At 38.0% G+C, this 23276-nt stretch overlaps 3 protein-coding genes and 1 non-coding gene across 5 annotated transcripts; 2 read left to right on the top strand and 2 right to left on the bottom strand.

The window, feature by feature from the left end:
- The first annotated feature begins 529 nt into the window (after positions 1–529).
- LOC104435511 (MLP-like protein 31) lies at positions 530–1833 on the top strand. Its single transcript, XM_039306190.1, has 2 exons — positions 530–862; positions 1279–1833. Exons 1-2 carry the CDS (start codon positions 676–678, stop codon positions 1551–1553), a joined length of 462 nt encoding a protein of 153 aa, XP_039162124.1. The 5' UTR covers positions 530–675; the 3' UTR covers positions 1554–1833.
- A 2229-nt stretch (positions 1834–4062) lies between these two features.
- On the top strand, positions 4063–9337 carry LOC104433214 (MLP-like protein 28). Of its 2 annotated transcripts, none has more exons than XM_010045896.3 (3): positions 4063–4360; positions 8188–8423; positions 8808–9337. In XM_010045896.3, exons 2-3 carry the CDS (start codon positions 8237–8239, stop codon positions 9080–9082), a joined length of 462 nt encoding a protein of 153 aa, XP_010044198.1. In that variant the 5' UTR covers positions 4063–4360; positions 8188–8236; the 3' UTR covers positions 9083–9337. The 2 variants fall into 2 exon arrangements, with proteins under 2 accessions (XP_010044198.1, XP_010044197.1); XM_010045895.3 differs by having other exon boundaries at positions 4065–4360; positions 8229–8423.
- A 4062-nt stretch (positions 9338–13399) lies between these two features.
- Positions 13400–16101, bottom strand: LOC104429834. Its single transcript, XR_005548716.1, has 3 exons — positions 15968–16101; positions 15580–15864; positions 13400–14328 (listed from the first exon to the last, which is right to left on the bottom strand). It is a non-coding gene; the product is annotated as an uncharacterized LOC104429834 (transcript).
- Positions 16102–16241: 140 nt separating this feature from the next.
- Positions 16242–19805, bottom strand: LOC104433215. Its single transcript, XM_039307149.1, has 6 exons — positions 19717–19805; positions 18741–18910; positions 18326–18525; positions 17162–17503; positions 16356–16680; positions 16242–16288 (listed from the first exon to the last, which is right to left on the bottom strand). Exons 1-6 carry the CDS (start codon positions 19803–19805, stop codon positions 16242–16244), a joined length of 1173 nt encoding a protein of 390 aa, XP_039163083.1.
- Positions 19806–23276: the final 3471 nt, after the last annotated feature.

Below are 23276 nucleotides of genomic sequence, written 5' to 3'. Positions count from 1 at the left end.
TCAATTTAGATCTCACTGATTCCTTTTTGTACTTAACGTCAAAATACTTTTAGCGCGAGACATCCGTTAATTAACTACGTAATTATCCATCATGTCAGCCTTGAAATTGAATACTTGGACAACGGCATATTTTAGATGTTGTTGCGTGTTTGGTTAGCGTATTATCTCTAATTATTTAAAAAATGTGATTGACTGAGCTCTTAATCTATATCGAAGATATGATGACGAGTCATGGAGGATCATGTGGATAGAATATCTAATTTTAAATTCGAGCGTTCACAAGATAAGCTACACAATCCATTTTCTAACCCATATCAACCAAACGGTCGACTTATTGATTGATAACAATCCTCCCCAATAATTGAAGCTGGATGGATAATGCCATTCTTTTTTAGAAAACTAATTTAAAGGACATCTTCCCCAATAAGAAAATCCTCCCACATGTCGGTCTAGCAAACGATAACCTTTAATAAAAAAAATGTGGGGACGCACGTTGTGATATTGAAATACTGGAGGGTGGCATCTTGATCTCCATATTAAGGCCAAGCGAACTAGCCCTCCGCTCTTACAACTGAAACGAGACAGCCTCGGTCTTCAGTTCTTGAATTGCAGCTTGCTTCTACTAGGGTTTTGGTTTCTTTGTGAGTGAGCTTATTCATTTCACCAGGAGAGAGGATGGGCTTGGAGGGGAAGCTAGACTTTGAAGTAGAGATTCAGTCGTCGGCTGATGAGTTCTACCACATCTGGAGGAACCAGATTTACCACCTGCCGAATGTGAGCTCCGATGCAATACAGAGCGTGCAGCTCCATGAAGGCGAATGGCACTCGGAGGATGCCGTCAAGCTCTGGAACTACACCCTAGGTGAGTACTGCATTGCCTCACGATCGACTGAGTGACTTGTTATGTCTTTGGTTTCTTCGGTCGGCATCACCGTTATCATTAGCGCATACTATGCTAGATTCTGATTTCACTGCCCGAGATTTCAACCTCAAAACATGTGCGCAATGAATCTAGTTTTGGATCATTTACTCTCAATTTGCTCCATTTAGTGGATGTATTAGCTTCATGTAGTAATTTTCCTTTACTGAGAAACATGTCTCTACAGTAGATGTCCAATTTCAAGTCTTATATGCGTTAGAACTATGTGAAGCTGTCTGTGAAAAGAAAATTTTGTGAAGGTGTTCTCCTGAAAATCTTTCCAGCTGAATAAATTTAACAAAATGTGGGACATTGCTGTATCGGTTTATGGTTGTGACTCGACGAACCTCACTATGCAGAAGGGAAGGCATTGACGGCCAAGGAGAGAGTTGAGGTGGACGATGCAAACAAGGTACTCACCTTCAACATAATAGGAGGGGATCTCCTGGAAGAGTTCAAGACCTTCAAGGCAATCGTCAAGACGATTGCGAAAAGCGACGGCCGTGGAAGTTTAGTGAAGTGGACTCTGGAGTACGAGAAGCTGCACGAAGGCGTCGCCAACCCTAATGCCTACATAGATCTCGAAGTCAAGCTCACTAAGGACGCAGATGCTCATCTCATCAACAATGCGTGAGTGATTCGTGGTGTTCTTAGGGCAAAATGATATCTCTGCGTCTTGTGTGTTTGTGGATTTATACACGTGCTTGCCTTGCAGAGCTAAAATAAACTTCTTGGTGTGGCTTTTGGTGAATTCATGTACGTCGAAAGGTACAATGTCTGTGCTATGTCTGTGTTCCTATGTTTGGGTTCGAGGAAACTGTGTTCCATGTGACTTCTGTAAGACTCGTGAAGTGGCTTCAAAAGTGTTTTGTCCCTTTTTGAAGTTGAACGGATTTTCAAATCCTTGCAGCCTAGAAATGCTGATTTTTTTTTTCCCGATTTCAATAAATTTCAATAATTATTTATAAGTGTCAAAAACTCTGTAGACAGAAAAATAAATAATGACTTTTTTTTTAGGTAATTTGTTGGTAACTTACCAATGCTTTAATGTGACTGTCGATTTTTTATAATTTGTAAATTAGCAATTTATATGTTGAACCATTAAGTTTTACTTGCGTAACTTGTAAACTTCGGCTATTAAGTGTGAACCCACTTTAGCTTCCCCTCGGGGTTTAATGTTGTAATCCATAATATGTGGATGTCATTTCAAGGCTTTGAGATCGACATTTTAGTACATATTGAATTAAAGAATATGACGATGACACTAATCCTATAATTCTAATTGTGCCCTAGACGATATAGTGAAAACGTATGAAATTCGTAGTATATGTTCTATATAACTTTGAATAATATGAGAAGTCAACTCGGATTGTTAATCTCGGATTAACTTTTCGCTACGCTTGTTTACAATACTCAGGCGCCTGAACGTGTCCAATAGGCGAGCTACTTTCGCTTTCATTCTAGCTTTATTCTTCTTTAATAGATACTTCAAAAAAAATAAAAAATGGAAGAGGCCTCTTTTCTCCATATAGGTTAATTCTATTAATTGCTGTTGTAAATCCAAGGTTGCTTATCTTGCTCTGCCTAAAAAAATACAGATTTTCTTCTATGCTAATAAATTTCGATTTTGCGCCCATTTGTGTGTGTATAAGAGAGCCAGTTATGTTCATTTTGCTAATTTGTTACGGTAAATTACACGGTCCTATATTGTGGTGGACCCTTGTCAAATAGAACTAGTTATCTATAGTGAATATGCTCGATGCATATGTCATCTAAATAACAATTCCCTATGATTGGCTTTTGTCCATTATATCACTTTTGATATCCAATGTTCTCTCTTTAAAGAGGAAATTGCAAGCGTGGATTACGACAGATGAATCAAATCTGATAGGACTAGAATTAAAGAGGCAAAATATTAATAAAAATCAGATATCGTGATTCACGATGGTGAAAGGGAAAGGGGGCACGGCGGTCACGGCCGGAGTCGGCGTCGAGAATCTTGACGAGGCTAGGGACCCTGCAGGAAATGGTTAGGGGGAGAATTACGTGTGAGTGCGTCTTGAGCAATAATGTCAAACCGACTCGAGGAATCTGAGAAATGTAAAGTTAAAAAGAGAAGAGAGAGATTGTGAGATTTTGGCTTTGAGTGAAAATAAATAAATTGATAAATAGGTCTTAAATGGGTTAGATATATCTCACTCTTTTTATTTTTAAAACCCATTATGGGTGCTTTAGGGAATAATGCTTGACCCATAAATGACCAATTTTGACACCTAGAATGTCCGCAAGGCACATCTCCTCAGCATATTCTCTCTGCGCTTCTGCAAGCCCATCCTTTTTTTTCCCCTTTCGACAAAGCCATTGTTTTCGATTCCTTGTTCTCGTCAAATGCTTCCCGTCGATTGATGACTGATGTTTGGTCCACCCCGACCCCAAATAGGCCCGAATTCGAGTTGACACGCGAGAATCCGAGTTCATGCAACTCCAAACAAAAACACAACTTGCGGGCATATTGACTTTCGCAAGCTTGCACGTGGAAATTTAGAAACAAAGTGCGAGAAAACAGAGGAAGAGCATCGAATTTACTTGTTGCGGTTTGCTATATCGTGACAGGATTTTGAGTTTGTAACTCGATTTCGGCGAATGACGAAATGTTCCCTACATATGTAATCGATCTATTTTGGAGTGGCCATGGCTTAATATGATTCAATTTAGACTGAACTACACGTAAGATTCACATCACATGTTCTATTACATGTGGTATTGTTTGCACTAGAAATTATTGTAATGTAATATCTATTACAATTGAAGAATTTATAGCTATTACATGGGCTCAATGTGGTGATTGTTGTGTCTGACGTAGCCAGCGTTTAATCATGAAGGTGCTTCTCTTCTCCCACTCTCCTATAATTGTTGACACCTAATTTATTTTTTAAAATACATAATTAAAAAAAAAAAGGGGGGGCGAGAGAGGCCGGGTCGGGCCGGATCCGACTTGGCTCGGCCCGCCTCTCCTTCCCTTCCCCGCGTGGGCCCGGCCCTTTTCCCCTTCGGCCCGGCCCATCCCAACTTGCCTTCTCCCTCCGGACGAGCTCCGCGCGGGACCTGCAGAAAAAGGAAGAAAAGACAGCAGCTCAAAAAGGAAGAAGACAGCAGCAAGGACAGAGGCAGAGGAGGCAGGGGGTACGCTCGACTGGAGCTGGTGGTCGTGGAGCAGGCCAGCAGAGCCAGCTGGGGCGTCCTTGCCGCACGAAAGGACAGAGAGAGGAGAGAAGAAAAGGAAGAGGGAGAAGGAGGGAGCTAGAGACCGGGGGGAAGCATAGAGTGACAGATCCGAGCGACTGAGAGAGAGAGAGAGAGAGAGAGAGAGCCTCGGCCAACGCCTCGGTCGCGCAAAGATCCGTCCGACGACCTTCTTGGCGACGCCCGTTCGCTGAACAGGTAAGCTCGCCCCTGCTCTTGCCCTGTTTTGGGCGCGCCGGGCCGGAGCTCCCGGCCGTCCGGCTCCCGCGAGCTCCGGCCGGCGTCGCCCCGCGTTTTGTTTCCGATGTCTTGTTCGTCGCGTGTCGAGAGTCCCAGTGCGGGTCGAGCTTCGGTTGACCCAAAAATCCCTCGTTATAGTAGCGCGCCCCAATTGTTTGATATAATGCCTGAACTGGATCTGAAAGTTTGTGTGGGGAATATTCGTTCTCGTCGTGTCGTTTCGTCTGTGGCCGTCGTCGCCCCTTTCTTTGATCGAGCCGACGGAGGCAAGCGTCGCTGAGGCGTGGTTTTCGGACGGTAGGGGTGTGTCGAAACCTTAGATTGGGTCTCGGTTTGGCCGTTCGGGGCAAAGTCTAGCTTCCACCGTGAGGAGGCCAGCGAGGGCAAGGGGGTTCCGGCGACGGCCGAGGTTGTCGGCCGTGACTCGCCGAGCACCAGGTGTGGTCGGACGTGGAGGTCGGGGGCGCCGGTAATGCTTCTCGGCTGGTCTAGGCGGTGGGGCTTGGTGGAGGCTCGGGCGTGGAAGAGAAGCTGCTGTTCAGGAGATGAGTCCATCGTCGTAGCGGTGGCGTTGGGTTCGGGCAGGAGAGCTGCAGGTGAGTGTTCGGTGAAGAGAGGGGAGTCGTCGAGGAAGAAGGAAGAAAATAGGCGTAGAGAAGAAAAAAAAGTAAAGCAGAAAAAGTGAAAAAAAATGGAGAAATAGCAAACAAAAATGGCTTCGGGCCTGTGGAGAATGCGCGAGGAAGAAGAAGCCCAAGAGAAAAGAGAAAAAGTTAAAGCAAAAGAAAAGAAAAAGAAATATAGAAAGAGGTGATGAAAGGAAATGAAAAGACAGAAAGGAAAGAAAGGACAGTGAATTGAAACCCTCGGTGAAGAAGGCGCGAAGGAGGAGTGCAGCAGAAAAAGAAACGACAAAATAGGGAAAAGACAAAAAGAGGAAAAATAGAAAATTTGAAAAAAAAAACTAAAAATTTTAGAAAAATTTATCCGACTGGGTTGGATCCGGGTTTGGGCCAGGTTAGCGAGTCGGATCCGGTTTATCCGGTCCGAACCCGCTCCCTTGAATATTATAATATTAAAAATTTCAAGAAAAATAAAAAAATAAATTCTAATTTTTTTTTTTTTTTTAAAAAAAAATCGAAAAATAATAAAAATTCAAAAGAAATTTCCCAAATTCAACAAATTTCAAAGAACATAAAAAAATTCAAAAAAAAAAAACTTTCAGAATATATTGAAAATTCGAGTTTTTCTAATTAAAAAATAAAAAAATTAGAAAATTAAGGAAAATTAAAAATTTCTCAAAATATCTCAAAATTCAAAAAAGTCTAAACATTTCAGTAGTAATTAGAAAGACACCAAAATTTTTTTCAAAAAGAAAAAAAAAAAAAACCAAAATGTTTTGGAAAATTCAAAAATTCAATTTTTTCAAAAAAATCCAAAAATTCTAAAAATTGAAAAAAAAAAATCTTCAAAAAGGTTAAAATTAATCTCTTGATTTATTTTCTCTTAAAAAATGGAAGTCTTTCAATTTAGAATCTTGCTCAAGAGGTTCTAATTGTTCTTAAAGATGAATACCTTTGATTGTGCAATTTTGGTATGTTGATTTTGGCTTCCATTTAGTCTAAGTTAGGATTAGTATTTTATCTTTTCTTTGATGTTAAATTTTTGCTTTCCCATGCAATTTATTTAAACACTTTCCTTGGTTGCTAATTGTTGTTTTAATGATTGTGCATTTGCATGATTACCTTACATTTTAGCAGATTGGACTAAAGTTAATCCAAACTGTCTGATAAAAATCATTTTTTAAAAAATGAACAAGATTAGGTACCAAAATGGCACTAATTGATTAATTACTATAATCAAGTCTTCGATTATGGATTTTTTTGTTGCATAGGAAGTGAGGTATATTCACATGTCTCACTTGATTTCTAATCAACTCCAATAGGCTAGTGGCGACTTTTTATTGCGAAATTCTTAAGAATACCTCAATGTCGTGCAAGATATGGGCTTGGGAGAATCCATGCCTAATCACGGGTCTTATGAGTCCATCCTTTAGGCAAAACCCCTGAATCTATTCCCTTCCCCGAGGGTAGGTCACGACAATAATTAGCTATCAATTACTATTGGTTATTAATGGTCATTCACATTCTAAGATTGCCCTTTTTCTCAACTCCACCTTTTTCTTTTGTCACGCACACAACGTGCATGCATTATTTCTCAATATTTACATATCTTTCACGCATATTGTCAATTTGATGTTGGAGCTTAACAACATAACTTTTTCGAAACAAAAAATTAGCCCAATAGGACTTAATAAGTTCCAGTCTCATATTACAAGTGTGATGCTTAAAAGCATGAGGTTTTCACTTTGGAGTCCATAAGACTTCCTCATTTTCTGTAATTAAGAGTCTTTAAATCCTTTCCATCTTCATTTTTGCCCATGACCCAACTTTTGAGGATGAAGGAAACGTGGGCTCTTCATGGGCTGGCCCAAAAACAGGAAAACTTTGTCAGTTGATTGTAAGGTCCTGTGGATGCAACATTTGATGCTTTCTTTTTCTTTTCCTCCCTTCAGCTCTCCTATTAAATCAACATAAGCAATCCTTGCTCTTTGTTATCTATAATTTGTCGTTAAGCTGACTAATCAGAGGTGCGTGATTTTTCATACATAATTACCATCCCATTGGAAGATTGTCTACGCAACTTCATGTACTTTACTCATCCGGTGGACGATACATCAGAAAATTTTCATGTAACCTTCTTTAATGGGTGCTTAATATTAAAATATAAACTGTTAATATAGATAACTCAATTGAAATTTGTTTCATTTTTAAGGATCACCCACCCCTCCCCCGGTCCCCAAAAACCTAATCTTATCCATCTTTGCTTTCAAAATTAGAGTGTATTTGACTTGTAGAAAATTAATGATTTGAAAAACACTTTCTAAAATATGATCACTTATATTACTTAAAAAAATTAACAAAAAAATCATTCATTTTTTGTAAAATAACGGAGGCTCAATTTACTCTGGGGATTTCTGTCTTGACTTTGCATTGTGTGTCAAATCATTCACAACCAAGAATTTTAGATTTCAAATACTTGTTTGTGTTTAATTAGGTTGGAAGACTTACACGAGAAGTTCTAATGCATTCATATTATAGAGCTTTTACACTTTCTAAAACTAAATTAGATCGCTCATATCTTGTATCATTTCATTAATCAATTTAGATCGTGTTTCCTTTTTGTACTAAACATCAGAATACTTTTAGGGTGGGTTTTCCGTTAATTAATAACTATGTAATTCACCATCACGTCAACATTGAATTGAATATTTGGACATTAACATATTTTTGGTGTTGTTGCGTGTTTGGTTAGCTTATTATATCTAATAAAAGAAATATATGCTAGTTAGGGAAACAGCTCTAAATTAATTATCATTTCAACAATTAGAATGATTGAGTTCTTAAACTATATCGAAAATATGATGATGAGTCATGAATAGAATATATAATTCTAAATTCGAGTATTTACAAGATGAAGATATATGATCTTTTTGAGTGCCAGACATCTAGATTGCTAAAATTTGGCATGGAGAGACACTTCAGTACTAAAAGTTACAAAAATAACACTTAAATGTTCTTTAAAAAAAAAAAAGTGACAATTGAATGCCAAAGTGGCATCTTGATCTCCATATAAAGGCCAAGCGAACTAGCCTTCTGTTCTTGCAACTGAAACGAGACAGCTTCGGTCTTCAGTTCTTGAATTGTAGCTTTTGCTTCTACTAGGGCTTTGGTTTCTCTACGAGTGAACTTATTCGTTTCATCAGGAGAGGGGATGGGCTTGGAGGGGAAGCTAGAGTTTGAAGTAGAGATTCAGTCGTCGGCTGATGAGTTCTACAACATCTGGAGGAACCACATGTACCACCTGCCAAATGCGAGCTCCGATGCGGTACAGAGCGTGCAGCTCCATGAAGGCGAATGGCACTCGGAGGATGCTGTCAAGCTCTGGACTTATACCGTAGGTGAGTAATGCATCACCTCACCATCGACCGAGTGACTTGTTATGTTTTTTTTCCTTGTGTTGGCATCGCCATTATCATTAGCGCATACTATGCTAGATTCTGATTTCACTGCCTGAGATTTCAACCGCAAAACATGTGCGCGATTAGTCTAGTTTTGGATCATTTACCCTCTATGCTCCATTTAGTGGATGTATTAGTTTCATTTGGTAATTTCTCTTTACTGAGAAATATGTCCATACAGTAGATGTCCAATTTCAAGTCTTATATGTGCTAGTACTATGAGAAGCTGTTCGTGAAAAATCTTTCCAGCTGAATATATTCTTAAAAAAGCGGGACATTGCTGTATCAGTATGTGCTTATAACTCGACGAACCTCAACATGCAGAGGGGAAGACCTTGACAGTCAAGGAGAGGATTGAGGTGGATGATGCGAACAAGGTACTCATCTTCAACATAATAGGAGGGGATCTCCTGGAAGAGTTCAAGACCTTCAAGGCAATCGTCAAGATGATTGCGAAAAGCGACGGCCGTGGAAGTTTAGCGAAGTGGACTCTAGAGTACGAGAAGCTGCACGAAGGCGTCGCCGACCCTACTGCCTGCAAGGATCTCGAAATCAAGCTCACTAAGGACACGGATGCTCATATCATCAACAACGCGTGAGCGATTCGCGGTGTTCTTAGGGCGAAATGATATCTCTGTGTGTCTTGTGTGTTTGTGGATTTATATATGTGCTCACCTTGCAGAGCTAAAATAAACTTCGTGGTGTGGTTCTTGGCGAATACGTGTACGTCGAAAGGTACAATGTTTGCGCCATGTCTGTCTTCCTTGGTTTGAATTCCATAAAACTGTGTTCCATGTGACTACTTTAAGACTCATGAAATGGCTTCGAAAGTGTTTGGTTCCTTCTTATTTGAAGTTGAACGGATTGTCAAGTGCCTCCGGCCAAAATTAACTAGAATGATTGAATTCGTATTAATATAAAAAAGTTTTAAAATTAAATTGATCAAATTGATATGTTTGAGACTGAATTGGTACCAATGCCTAGTTAAAAAAAAAAAAATTGATACTTTTTCCTCTTTTTTACAATACTCAGGCACCTGAACTTGTCCAAGAGGTGAGCTACTTTTGCTTTCATTCTAGCTTTATTATTCTTTAATAGGTACTTTAAAAAAAATGCGGAAGAGGCCTTTCCTCCATTTAGGTTTGTATTCTATTAAGCACTGCTGTAAATCCGAAGTTGCTTATCTTGAACCAGCATAGCTGTTTTGGTCTGGCCCAAAAAATATAGGTTTTCGTCTATGCTAATGAATTTCGATTATGTGCTCGTTTGTGTTTGTGAGAGAGCTAGCAATCTTCATCCTGCTAATTTATTACAGTAAATTGCGACAATTCACCATGACAGGCTTTTGTCCATTATATCACTTTTGGTATACAATGTTCTCTTTATAGAGGAAATTGCGGGCCTGGATTATGACAGATGAGTCAAATCTGATATGAACGGAATCAAAAGGCCAAATATTAATAAAAATCAGAGATCGTGATTCACGATGGTGGAAGGGAAAGGGGCATGGTAGGTGCTAAAATTGACTTCTAAATGAATAGTGATCAATTATGAACGTGGATTAAGCCTCCTGATGAAGAGACGTATAATCGTTAAAGGATGCGTTTTCCTTCATCTCTAAATAGAGAGGATCTTTTTAATTGGTGAGTCACAATTACGAACGTCACCCATATACAGATATAATTAACTGAAAAAAAAAATGTAGATGATTATAATGTTTATAACCTATTAATCAAAAGACTAATTGGAGGCTTCCTCCAATAAAAAATAGAATTAAAAAAAAAACATGGCCCTTTATCTTGTACTTATATCACATAGACTTCCGCGTTTTTGTTAGGTTGACCGTGCACATATTACTAAAGAGTTCCTCCACCAATTTTCCATTTTACACCTCATAAATCTCGAAATCACTTGCATGCAAAGGAATGGGAAAGCCCATTACTTGAATTGCCCTTCTCCGACCTAAAGAGGTTATCACAAAGATCAAGGAGGTGAATTGGTCTCTTTAAAATTTTTGTAGAAGACTTTTTCATGTACAATGAAAACAATTGGGCATATAATATATTTCTATCTAACAAATAATGAAAGAGTTGAAAAGATACAGATATTTACAAATAGATATATAGTGATTCAGCCAATCCCTTTGACCCACTCCACTCTCTCACAATCACGAATCAGATTGAAATTTACTGGTAATTGCAAGAAGTCACATATTTGAAAAGATATCATTTCTATTCGGAACTTAGTAGATAACTTTATAAATCACAAGCACCTCCATTTCTATAAACTCTCTGCCTGTCGATTACAATACCCTTAATCCTTGTAGAGAATCCGAATCAAAATACAAACAATATTTCACAGTTCAGATCACAAGAGTATTCCAAGACAAAGGGAATGGAAGTTCTAACTATCTGCCACCTTCATCAACTCTTCTTGAACCCTTAAAATAATCTCCCTAGCTATTTGCTAGCCATTGAAATACACTCCTTAGTAGACCTACAAATTAGGAGTGAGCATGGTCCGGATGGGTAGTTCCTACTTTAGAACCAAAAATAGCCAATTAACGACTAGTTCCAAAAAATTGGAATCAAGACCTACCCATTAGTTTCAGAGATCTATTTGAAAATCGAGCTGTCAGTCCGAACTAAGTTATCAATATATTCTAGTCTAGTTTCCAAGTTGGTCCATGGAATCGGTCCCAAATTCATATAAAATTACATTCATCAATTAATACCATAGTGTATTCAAGTTGAATTGCGAGTCATTGATTTTAATTGAGAATTGAAAACTATAGGGTGGAACAAATAGACAATAGTCATTAGTTAAAAACTTAATTTCTTTAAAGGTCATGATGTAATTCTCCTAAAGTTTCTCGATACTGGAAACATGTGGAAAATTAGGGTCCATTCATTTTGCAAAAAAATATGACACTTCTAGAAAATATTTTTCAAGAAAATGTAATTATTTTCTAGTGTTTGAGTGAAACTTGAAAATGAAGTGGAAAATATTTTCTTCTATTCAATAAGGAAAAGAAACTTGAAAATTCTTCTATTCAATAAGGAAAATCTTTTCCTCCATGCACTCTTTTTCATTTATTATATTTTTTAAATCATTTTTTTTTTTTTTTTTTTTTAAAAAATTGATTATTAAATTTTTTCTTTTTTTCTTTTCCTTTTCTTTTATTTATTTTCCTCTTGGCAATCGCTAACCATAGTGACAACCATCAACCAGCCACAGGTGCTCGCCCATTGGCGAGCTCAAGCTCATTGCTTGCCATTCATGCTCACAAGTAAGCACAAGCCTTGCCCATTGGTGAACTTAGGGTTGCCGCTCACCAATTATGCTTGCCGATCTAGTGAGTGGTGAGGCCCAAGGCCGGTGAGCTCAAGCTTGTGGTGAGGTTCGTGCTCACCAATTTGGTGAACCTCAAGCTCTCTAGCCTTGGGTCTTACCAGATCGGCGAGCTTTGAGCTTGCTAGCTTTGAGCCTTGCCAGATTGACGAGCCCCAAGCTTGATGCTTGCACTCTTCGATTTGAAAAGTAGTGAGCCAAGCTTGCTAGAGATGGGCGAGCCTTGTGCTCACTGGTGAGCTCAAGGCTTGCCTATTGTCAGTCGTCAGTGTTAGCCATTGCCATCGTTGGCGACTAGATAATAAAGAAGAAGTGAAAAAACAAAGGAAAGAAAAATAATTCAAATGTGAGAGAGAGAGAGAGAGAGAGAGAGATAGAGAGAGAGAGAGAGAGGAGGGAAGTGATGGCTTGTATGGATGTGAGATAAGAAAGATCAAGTGAGGAAAATGTTATACTTTTCAAAAGTGGAAAATGTTTTTCCTTAGTTTAGAAAACTTTTTTCCCTTTATGGAAAATTTTTTCCCAAACAATTCATTTTCCATGAAACAAATGCCGAAAAATTTGGAAAACATTTTACTGTAATTTATTTTCGATAAACAAACGAGGCCTACATTTGCTTATTTTGTTTTGGTTGTGAAAGTAAGTAAATTGATTATTAAAATGAAAAAAAAAAGAAAAAAAAAGTAGGGGTTAATCTTATTACACCCAAGAGATAAAATTAGTAAATAATATCTAATAACTACAAAAACACACGCGCGCGTGCACACACACATATATACACATTTATATTTAGTCAAAAACTACAAAATAACTAAATAATTGAGATACAATTTCTTTTTTTAAGTATATATTTATCGGTTCAATTCGGGTGGGTGGGTAGGCGATTCCATGTCTAGAACCAGAATCGGACTGATACTTACCGCCTCCACCAAAATTGGAATTGAGAATCGGACCAGCCTCCATGGGAACTATCAGTCCAATTAAGTTTGCTCTGATTCTGGGCGGTCTAGGCGATTCTTAGTTCTTTTGCACGTCTCTACTACAAACTGCATGTTTAGAGTCAGACTAAGAGTCTTCTCCTTCAGCAAGCTATTGACTCATCTGGATGCTTGCACAAAAAAGGAAATATTGCTGACTTTTCTCCAGGGTGGTTTCTACGGATCAAGACCTCAATACTGGCTATTAGAACCTAATTTGAATTCAGATCAAATTAGAATAATATGTAGGTATGTAGAGGCACTACAGAAAATGGTAAGAGTTACTACTTTTGGCAGATAAATTTTCTGTTTAGAGCCTCTTGCAAAATGATGGTTAAGATTCTACACAACCCGCGCCTTATGCGAATCAAATATCCTACGCCTGGTGATTGATTAACATCTCGCGTTATCTGTATCGATTTATATCTTCTCCCCCTATCTGTTCCTACTAGGTATATGTTTCTCTCTCTTTTCCAACACAGTTGCATATTTTTCTCTCCCTTTTTGGCATAATCAAAAGCAATAAAAATAATTAAGAGTGGAAAACAATGAACTCAAAAGTATTGATTCACTTCATCCGGTCAGTTCAAAGAAACACGAAAACAGTTCATAACAGGAAGAAACAAGCGCTCATCAAACTTTAAAAATATTCAAATCTTTTTCATCTTCTTTTTCCTTATGCTGCTGAGAAGGAAGCGTCGACTTCAAGGTTTACAAGAATCAAGATAAAAGTTATCGAGGTTGAAGCAGGACAAGGATCGAATCATTTTCTCTACCTTGATAATTTCGTCCTTCAGCTCCTGGATCGCACTCATAACCTGGCCGTTGGTAGATTCACCCTTTTCAGCTTCCTTCTTCTCACTAGGCTCCCCCTCAGCTTTTGCCTTCGTCTCAGGCACCTGGGACAAACCACTGGTTTGCTCAAACTCGGCATCGATGTGCTCATCATGGTCATCTTTCTTTCCTTCACCGCAAGGCCTCTCATCGTCACTTTGTCTGATTGGTTCTGTTTCTCGCTCAGGAGGCAGAGCATTAGACCTCTCTGTTTCTTCTTCGATTACCTTTCCTTTGCCCTTCTTCTTTCGGGTTTCTTCTTCCTTTTCCTTCTCAGACCGCAGGGTTTCCTCTGGTTCAACTGAGGGAACGGCGCCTGGTTCCTTTTGAATCTCGGGCTCAACAGGTTCTTCAATGACTGGATCTTCGAGAGCTTGAGCCTTGCTCGCAGATGCGAGAGCTTCTCCTTCTTGTACTTCCTCAGGGTTAGATGGCCTAGCCACTACTTCCTCTTGCTTCTCTGGTTCTGGTTCTGGTTGAGCAGGTTCGGTGACTGGAGTTTCTTGATGACTTGCACCGTTCCGGTGTATGACAAAACGGTCTACAATTCTTACAGTTTTTACTGGGTCCTTTGAGGGATCTGCGGAGCTCCACTGACTAGGAAAGTTCCTAAGGTGGCTTCTCCTCTCTGGCCGTTTCTGTTCCTTCCACCAATTAGGATCCCGCTTCCATTCCTCTGGAACCTGCATTACCAGGTGAAAGAATAAGAAAAGCTTATAACAAGCCCAAGCTTTGGAATGCAAAGGTTAAGTCACTACCGTCGGTAACTGTTACACAATTAAGCAGGAAAGCGTTATACAATCTGGAAAGAAACGATGCGTTTGATGTTAAAAAATATACTTTTGAATCGGCTTTTGAACTATGGAAGTTATCCATTACATGTCTAGGGCATACAGAGTATCGGTGACTTTACTGGATCCAAATCTCTGTTATCATTCTTACATTTATGTTTCGACGTCTTCTTTACCAGTCAAAAATCCTTCTTAACGCAAGTTTGTCTCACGACCACTTGCCATGCTGATCATTTCTACAGCCCTAGTTGCAATTAGTAACAGGGAGATAATCAACTGTAGAACTCAAAATTTTCTCACAGATGATGCTCAAAAGGGATTATATTACCAACAAATGCAGCCGGTCTAAGTTTTTACAGCAATTGCGCAAATTGCTTCCACTTTTTCAAGGCATACAGGGTATCATAACTGCTTAATTTTAATTTTAATTTTTTTGTTTGTAGCATTTAATAGGGAGCAACATATGTTTAACAGACCTTATCACTGAGTCTAACTGAGCAAGCGATGCATGTCTCATAACACCTGGGTGTTGACCAGTTCCCAAGACAATGCACTTAAATCAAAACTCTTATAAACAAGTCACAACACTGCATCCACATAGGAGCAAAGTATTTCATATCTAAGAACCCAGTACAACATGAGACCACTTCACAACACAATACACTAGTTCAAACTCTTAGAACCTTTTCTTTCTCACGGATGCTTCCAATGAAGCACAATCTTTAGAAATGTCTAATAACTAGAAACAAGATAAAAGCTTTGACTTGTCCCTAATTAACTATAAGTACTTCGAATTTGAAAATAGAGAAGATACGGATAGGGAAGCCATTAAGCAACAGAAAATCGTCAAGAGTTTTCCGCCGGTGTTTTGACTTGAGACAATGGTGTACTTGACATAACCACAGTACGATATATAAACAAATGAATGAACAATAGCAATAATGCAAGATGCCTGGCAAATTGTGCTGCTTCAATCTCAATATTTATTTTGATGAACCGTAGGCTTTCTATAGAAATGTTCATAAAGAAATCAAATTGGTTAAAATATCAATGACAGAGTAAAGTACAAGCTAATGGTATTTCATACTACTAGGGACCCTACTGTCTAAGTAACTAAAGCAGCAGATAGTTCTGACCAGTTACCTCATCAACTGCTAGCGTATAGACTTCAAGATCACCTTTCTTGTTTATGTGGAATCGAGTAAACCCCTTGTAGTTAGCAATTCGAAGTGAGGAGAAGGCCTCGTCATAGTGTAAATGAAACCAGTTAACGCAAATGTATAAATAGCTTCCGAAAACTAGAGAGACAACGGGGGTGGAAAAGACCCAGAAATAGACAAACACCGAAGCGTAATATATTGCAGCACTGCCACGCGACAATGATTCCATTCCCTCCTGGCAAATGTTTCTCCGTGATACAGCCATGACCTAGCAATTCAATCCCAAAAAAGTCACATTGTAGACACAATATGCGATACGAGATACCCATATTTGAAAACCAGCACCCTGAAAGAAAACAAACGGTGCAAACCTCCAGGATATCGAAGGCAGACATGAGATATTTGATGCAAGCAGGATAAAGACCATATGTCCATTGTTCCATACGAGCTTGAAGGCCTTTTGGATCCGGAAAGTGCTCACTCTCTACAGCTCGGTACCTCTGGTATAATGTGTGATGACCTAAGATATAAACCTAGGTCAGCATCTCAGACACTTGTGTGAATACACACGGGCATTAAACACAAGCTCAAGAAAAAGGCAATGTGCGATGTGCTACAAGAGGAAATTTAATGAAAGTACATTCATCAGCCGGACATCAGTTTTCCACTGGAGATGCTCACTTCACCAATATCTGAAAGCAGAGGATATGACAAGATTGCCAAAGAAATACACACACAACAGAAACCATGAAGACTAACCTGAAGTCGCCAAAAGTTTATGCTTGATGCAGGTCTCTACACCCAGTTCCATCAGTACCATAAGCATTAGCGCAGCAGTCAAGTGTGCAGAAACATGAAGTACACCAATCATCGCTCGTGTCTTCCACGACACTTTTGACGGTACAAATGCGACTAATGCAATAAGAAATAGCAAAGCTGCTGCTAGCGATACATGAGACTGTTCCAGCAAGTACTTGAAAGCAGCCCATACAGTGACAAAAAAGCTCCACAGATGACCAGAAACGGAGTCATCTCGTAACATGTGATCGAGCTTACACTGCGAAGAAAGCCAAGAATAAGCCAACTGCTCAAACATGTCGACATCATAATCAGTAAGCAACAGGATAAGTAGGCTCCATGCTATTTGTTTGAGCTACCACCTAAAAGCACAAGTAAAGAACTGGAACAGTCTCCTGGGAACCATGAATGCTTGAAAGGGATTTACAAGGAAGAGTTGAGCAAAATGAAACCTTCCTGCTTCTGAGGCAATAAATTAATAAATAAGATATTTGCTAATTGCTGATTGTGAAGTGACATGATACCAGAGTCTACCTAGAATCTGAATGCATAAATCACATTCAGCTAAAGGAATACTCACTTGTGGGAACATAGAAAAAGCTAGTAAGAAGTAGATAACACCACCAATAATATCAAATTGCCAGTTTTTCTTCCGAAAAAAAGATATTCCGCAAAGCAATCTGCAAAGTAACCAAACAAAAGTAAGATTTTGCACTGCAGCTCAAAACTAATTGATCAAAGGAGCTAGATACTGTCTAGTCATATACCTGTTTAGAATTTTTAAAAGACGGATAAGAGGCCTTGGTATCGTAAGTAGACCCACTATACTCCTTGAAGTTGCCAAATACATGGGTTGGATGTAAAAATGCCCCACCACAACCATTTACCAGCAGATTTTCCACATCAGCTGGCTCACCCGCTGGCGCACCCGCACTTACGCTATGACGCATATAATGATGCAAGTCCCCAGCAATTCGAAGTTTACATCTCTTGTTCAAATCATCACGTATCAAATGAGAGAAGTTCTTTCCAGAAACATTATTGTCATACCAATCAAGAAGCCAGTTAGGTTCATGCGTAAGTATGATCACAGAGTCCTTGGCCCCAACCTGCATTGAATGTGGAATTGGATACTCAATTTATTAAGAGATGGCTGTAAATACCATGTTACGATATTATATGAGTTTTTAACTAGCTTTAGTCCCTAAGAAAGAGTTCAAATGAATAATACAACATGATTAAGAGGCATACTTAGAGATATCGGAAACATGAAGGAAACACCATAATCTGTTATGGAAAATATAAGTCGCTAGCAGTAGCACAAGATATTAATAAACAAGGAGATATTCATTTGAAGATATAGTTGGGGTTATCATAATCGCACATCATTCTTCACTATGTCCAATTTTTTTTTTTTTTTTTTTTAATTATATTTTAATTTTCAACTCACTTTTAAAATTTTACCATATCTTTTTATAAGGTATGAAAGTTAAACTAATACTTGAAACAAATCGTTCCCACCTTAATCTCCTTTGAATGTGGGGATTCAAACCCTACCCCCCTCCCCCTCTCATATGTCCAAATTAACTGTGATATAGATGATAAATCATAAGATCTATTAATAAAAGAGTGTGATCCTTTCCCAACAAATTACTAGCAGAAAAATCATATCCAACATGTTAATAGCCCAACAGCAAATCAGATTGCAGGCCATAGCAAATAATTCACTGCTAGAAAATCTCTTGAAAGATGACTGAAAAAGCAGACAGATGCTATACGACCCTGAGGAATATCCTAAAAAGCGATACGGACAATGGCTACGTGTCCTGTGCAGGATCCCTCAACTCGAGAAGTTCCCTCATTCGGTTTTGTTATTTTTGGCACCTCTATCAATGAACGATAAAAACTGCAAAGAAAAATAAAGGAATTACCTTATTTTTTACCAGCTCCGAGAAGAATTTAAATTGGTACACATCAATATCGTGATGGAGTGCCAGATCAAGGCCAAATATCCACCAATTTTTTGGGAGTTGCAAAGCAAAATAACTCTTTTTTTGAGGCATTAACCACCCACCTAACCAATGCTTATGGCATATGTACCTCATGAAAGTATGAAGTCCATCAAACCAATCTGTAAAACCGCATAAAGATAATTTTATGAGGTAAATATTACATTTTCACGGCACCACTGGTTTAGAAACTTCTAACAATATAACACATAAGGAAATGGACACACAAATAATAATAATGATGATGAATAATATCAATTCCAAAAAATGATACAAGTTGATCTCCAAGAGCCATACAAATAATTTAAGCAAGGCTCAAGATGAAACCACAACTGACCATGATTTCCAGGAATTATGAAAGCTTGGGGCCTGTCATATTCCTTTAGCAGAATCTCAGCTTTGTTCACAGCAATCTGCTCTGGTTTGTGGCGAGTTGGGGGCTGAAGGGCCGACTCAAAAGGACGAAAGAACCTGTTTTCGTAAGTGGATGCAGTCGGATTTGGATATCTACAAAGGAAGCATAATATTTTGTTAGAGAGAGAGATTGAACATTTCTAGAAAACAATGCACTTTTACAAGCAAATGGTCCCTAATTCTCTGTTCACCATGTTTATTTTAAAATCAAACTAGCTTAAACTTCCTTTCGAATGGAAAAAGTGTCAAAAAAATACTGAACATTTTGCATTTGTATGGACCTTTTATTACTATCAATTTAGTCTTAAACATTTTCACTTGGTACTACTTTAATTCTAAACATTTTCACTTAATGTCAATTCAGCTCTTATCGACTAATTTTGGACTGATTTTGCTAATTAGATGACGGTCGGTTGACGTGGCATGATGGACACTGACGTGAATAATTTTTAATAATATTTAAAAAAATTCAATTTTTATTTTATATTAGTTTATTTTATTTTATTTTTTCATTTTCATTTTCTTTTCTTTTTTCTTCTTCTCCCCTTCCTCCAGCCGATCATCGGACCTCGAAGACCATCCAAAGGTGATGCTCGGTGATGTCAAGGTTGACCTTGCCAGCCACCGGCAAGGCTCAAGCCCTCACTAGAGGTCGCGAGGGCTACTCGGAATGGGTGGCGAGGCTCACCCTCACCGGCCATGGTAAGGCCCAACCTTGCTAGATCCGACGAGGCTAGCTCAAGGTGGTGAGGCTCGCCTTTGCTAGATTTGGCGAGGGTCAAGCCTTGCCGGCCATGGGCGAGGTGAGGCCCGACCTTGCCAAATCTAGTGAGGTCAAGCCTTGCCCAACCTCAAGCGAGGTTAGCTCAAGTCTGCCCACGCCACGAGGGCGGCCTCACGATGGGCTAGCGAGGCTCACCCTCATCAGCCATAGGTGAGGCTCGACCTCACCAAATCTAGCAAGGTCGACCTCAACCTGGCCGACCATCGCCTCTGGCCGATCATTGAAGTTCGATGATCGGTGAGGTTAAGCCTCACCCAACCTTTGGTAAGGCTAGCTTGAGTCTACCCAAGCCACGAGGGCGGCCTTAGGATGGGTTGGTGAGGCTCGCCCTCACTAGCCATGGGTGAGGCCCGACCTCGCCAAATTTGGCAAGGTAGAGCCTCACATAGCCATTAGTGAGGGCTCAAGCTCTTACAAGCGCGACCTTGCAATCTCCGGTGATGGCTCGAGCCTTGCCAATGGCAAGTGAGGTCAACCTCGACCTTGCCGGTCATCGCCTTTGGCTGGTCATCGAGATCCAATGATCAACCGGAGGAAGGGGGAGGAGGGAGGAGGAGAAGGAAAAAGGAATAAAAAATAAAAAGAAAAGGAAAAAGAGAATAAAAGAAAATTCAAAAATTCAAAAATTCAAAAAAATATTAAAATATTATTAAAAGTTATCCACATAAGCACGGGCTGTGTCACGTCGGTCGATCGATACCCAGTTAGCAAAATCTAACCAAAATTAGCCAGAATGACTGAATTATCACAAAATAAAAAAAGTTTATGATTAAATTGAGACCAACAAAATGTTTAGAACTAAATTGACATAAATGAAAAAAAGTTTAGGATTTTTTTAACACATTTCCCCCTTTCATACTCAGCAACAAATGTGATTAAATATATATATAGCCGAAATGAAAGGCAAGGACCTGAACTTACAGTAACGACACGACATAAAGACATAGTTGGCTTTCCAGCCCATAAAGCGAAGACCCATCCTTTAAAAGTATTGTGAAAAATCCTCAAGGTAATTATTATTAAGATCATGTAAAAATCACAACCCAAATCAAGATAATCGTCTCAACTAGCATAAAAGATAGCTCATTGTGGAAACGAGTGAAATAGCAAGTTGACTCATTAAAATCACTAAATTGTATTGACTCAACTTTTACCTAAGAGACTTGTATTGACTCAGTGGGATAGTTTATCTCTGCCCCAAGTGCTTTTAGTTAAGTGCTTTTAGTTAGATAATTTGGCTTACAACCAAAAAACTAAAGAAAAATCGCGTCACTCCATCAAGCGCCGGTGAAATGGTGAGTTTCTTTAATCTTCTGGTTTTACTGCAAATGATGGTTCAGGGGGAACCAAAGATCAGAAAGTCCCTTCTCTCTCTGTCTTGTTTGTTAAATAAATCTATGCAGTGTTGTCTGAAGATTAGTCTAGATCTCTTTTGGAATGAACATTAACATCGTAGGCAATGCAAAGTGAATCAATTTCATTAACGTAAACTTTAATTTGGTTGTGACCAAAAAAAAAAAAAAAAAACTTTAATTTGGTTGACATCTCTAAGATAGTTGATTTTAGAAGATTTGTATGATATTGGGAGCATGGAACCATTTGACCTACTTATCGTTTTACTTAGAGATAAATGCATTAAAAGTCCTAAAACTTATCATGAAATGCAATTGAGTTAAAAAAAATTGTCAAATTGTTCCAAACAAGTTCTTCCACTAATTGCACATTTTGAAAATGGACTATATTGCACTTTTATGACAAGTTTTAGAATTTAATCATACTTGTTGATAGCTTTAATTGTACTTTCGTGATAAGTTTTAAGACTTCGAGTGCATTTATCCCTATAATTTAATAGTTTGTAGTCTTATCATCAGTATATAAAAGTCTCAAATTCCTACCTAGATTTATGAGTATGTGAAAATGTTGCATTCAATCTCACATATTCATTTTATGACGATGTGATAAACTTAAATGTTGCGTGTTTAGGGTGGCTTTTGTTTTTACTTTATACCTTTTTTTCACTTAATTTTAATCTTAACCACATGAAATTTTTACAAAATAGCAAATGTTGACACGCAAATATACATATATATTTTTCACAATTCATTAAAATTTGGATGTTGGTTTAAATTTTTGTAGGAAAGTAAAAATTATTGGCTCGCCCTAGTTTCAACCCTTTATTGGCTCATGGCACTCTTTATCATAGTAAATTAACTATATTATCTATTACAGGTGCCACTCTCAATTTAAAATTATTTCATGCATTTTTTCTTTAGTTTCAATTTTATTAAAAGACAAAACTACCTACATCTCTTTTAAACAACTTTTTCATCTAGCCGCTTCTTCCGCACTCATTACATTTCAACATTTCCTTCATGTTTGTCTTATTTTTAATTTTTTTCTATAGTTATAATATGAACAAACACTAATCATATATTGGAATAAAAAATGTTTAGTTCTATCCACAAATGGTTTACTCCATTTCTTAAGATTATCCTCGCGATTGTGTATTTTTTAACTTTGATATTGTGATTGATGTATACATCATATACTATCTACTCATCTTTTACTCCACTATTTTTTGTAGTACATATGGAGAAACAATATTTTTTTTCTGAAGTGTATTTGATGATAAAACTGCAAATAGAGCACAACAATCAATTGTGTCAACAAGTTTTTTAACGCTGGAGAATCTGTTGAGTGGCGTGCGAAAGCATCTTATTGCTTAAGGTTATGTTATCTCTATAAAAAATATAAAAAAAAAAAAGTTAAAGGGATTCAAATATGTTCTTCTTGATTGCAATAGGGGAGGTAGTTATCATGATTGACATAATATTTCTATTGCATATTAGAAAATAAAGAACGGATCTAGTTTGATTGACTATCCTTTTGCAATTTGTTGCTACAAACTGAAAAACGGATAAGGGTCACCTTTTTTTTTTTAATGCATCACACAAAAAATAATTAAAAACTTGACAGTTAGATTCACTTAATAAAGTTGTGTAGTTAAAATAAGTGAACTATAACGTAATGACACATTAAAGTTATAATTAAACAAAATGCATACTAAAATTGTTAGATAGTTCTTCTTACTCTTATTTACACTTAGATTATTTTTTGAATAATAGTTTTCTAGTAAAAATATATGTACAACTTGTTAACAAAATAATGAGTTTTTTTGGTCAAAAAATTAATTAGCTTTCTATCAAATAAATCTTTTTTTTTTTTTTAAGAAAGAGGTACACCAATTTTATTTCAAATTGAGAAAGAAAAAGGAAAAAAACCATAGTAGAGAAAAGAAGGCAATCAATAATCTTAAATCAACAATGTGCCCCACAGCTCACCTTAATAAACGTTATTTGAGAGGAATATGAGTAGTTTGGTCTCTAGAAAAATTGAAACAAAAGAAAAAAAAAAGAAGAAGAAGAAAGAGAGGTAAGAAATCAAGAATATGGCCCACAATGGACTAAAATGGATGTCAGTGGTCAATAAGGACTGGAAATAGGGCAAGTCAAATTATTTTTAACTTTTCGTAAGTCAAAACAAACCAACCCCGAGGTAGTCAAGTTATGTACCACCATCGTGTTCTCTTTGTGATTGAGAGTTTCAAACTCTCTGAACACAACACACAACTAAAAGCCTAAAGAAGATGCACAACAGTCGGTCTAAATAGAATAA

The sequence above is a fragment of the Eucalyptus grandis genome, chromosome 2, assembly GCF_016545825.1.
Source record: "Eucalyptus grandis isolate ANBG69807.140 chromosome 2, ASM1654582v1, whole genome shotgun sequence".
In the NCBI taxonomy this organism is placed as follows: Eukaryota; Viridiplantae; Streptophyta; class Magnoliopsida; order Myrtales; family Myrtaceae; genus Eucalyptus; species Eucalyptus grandis.
Note: the sequence above shows the minus strand (reverse complement) of the source record. Positions and strands in the feature narration are given on the sequence as shown.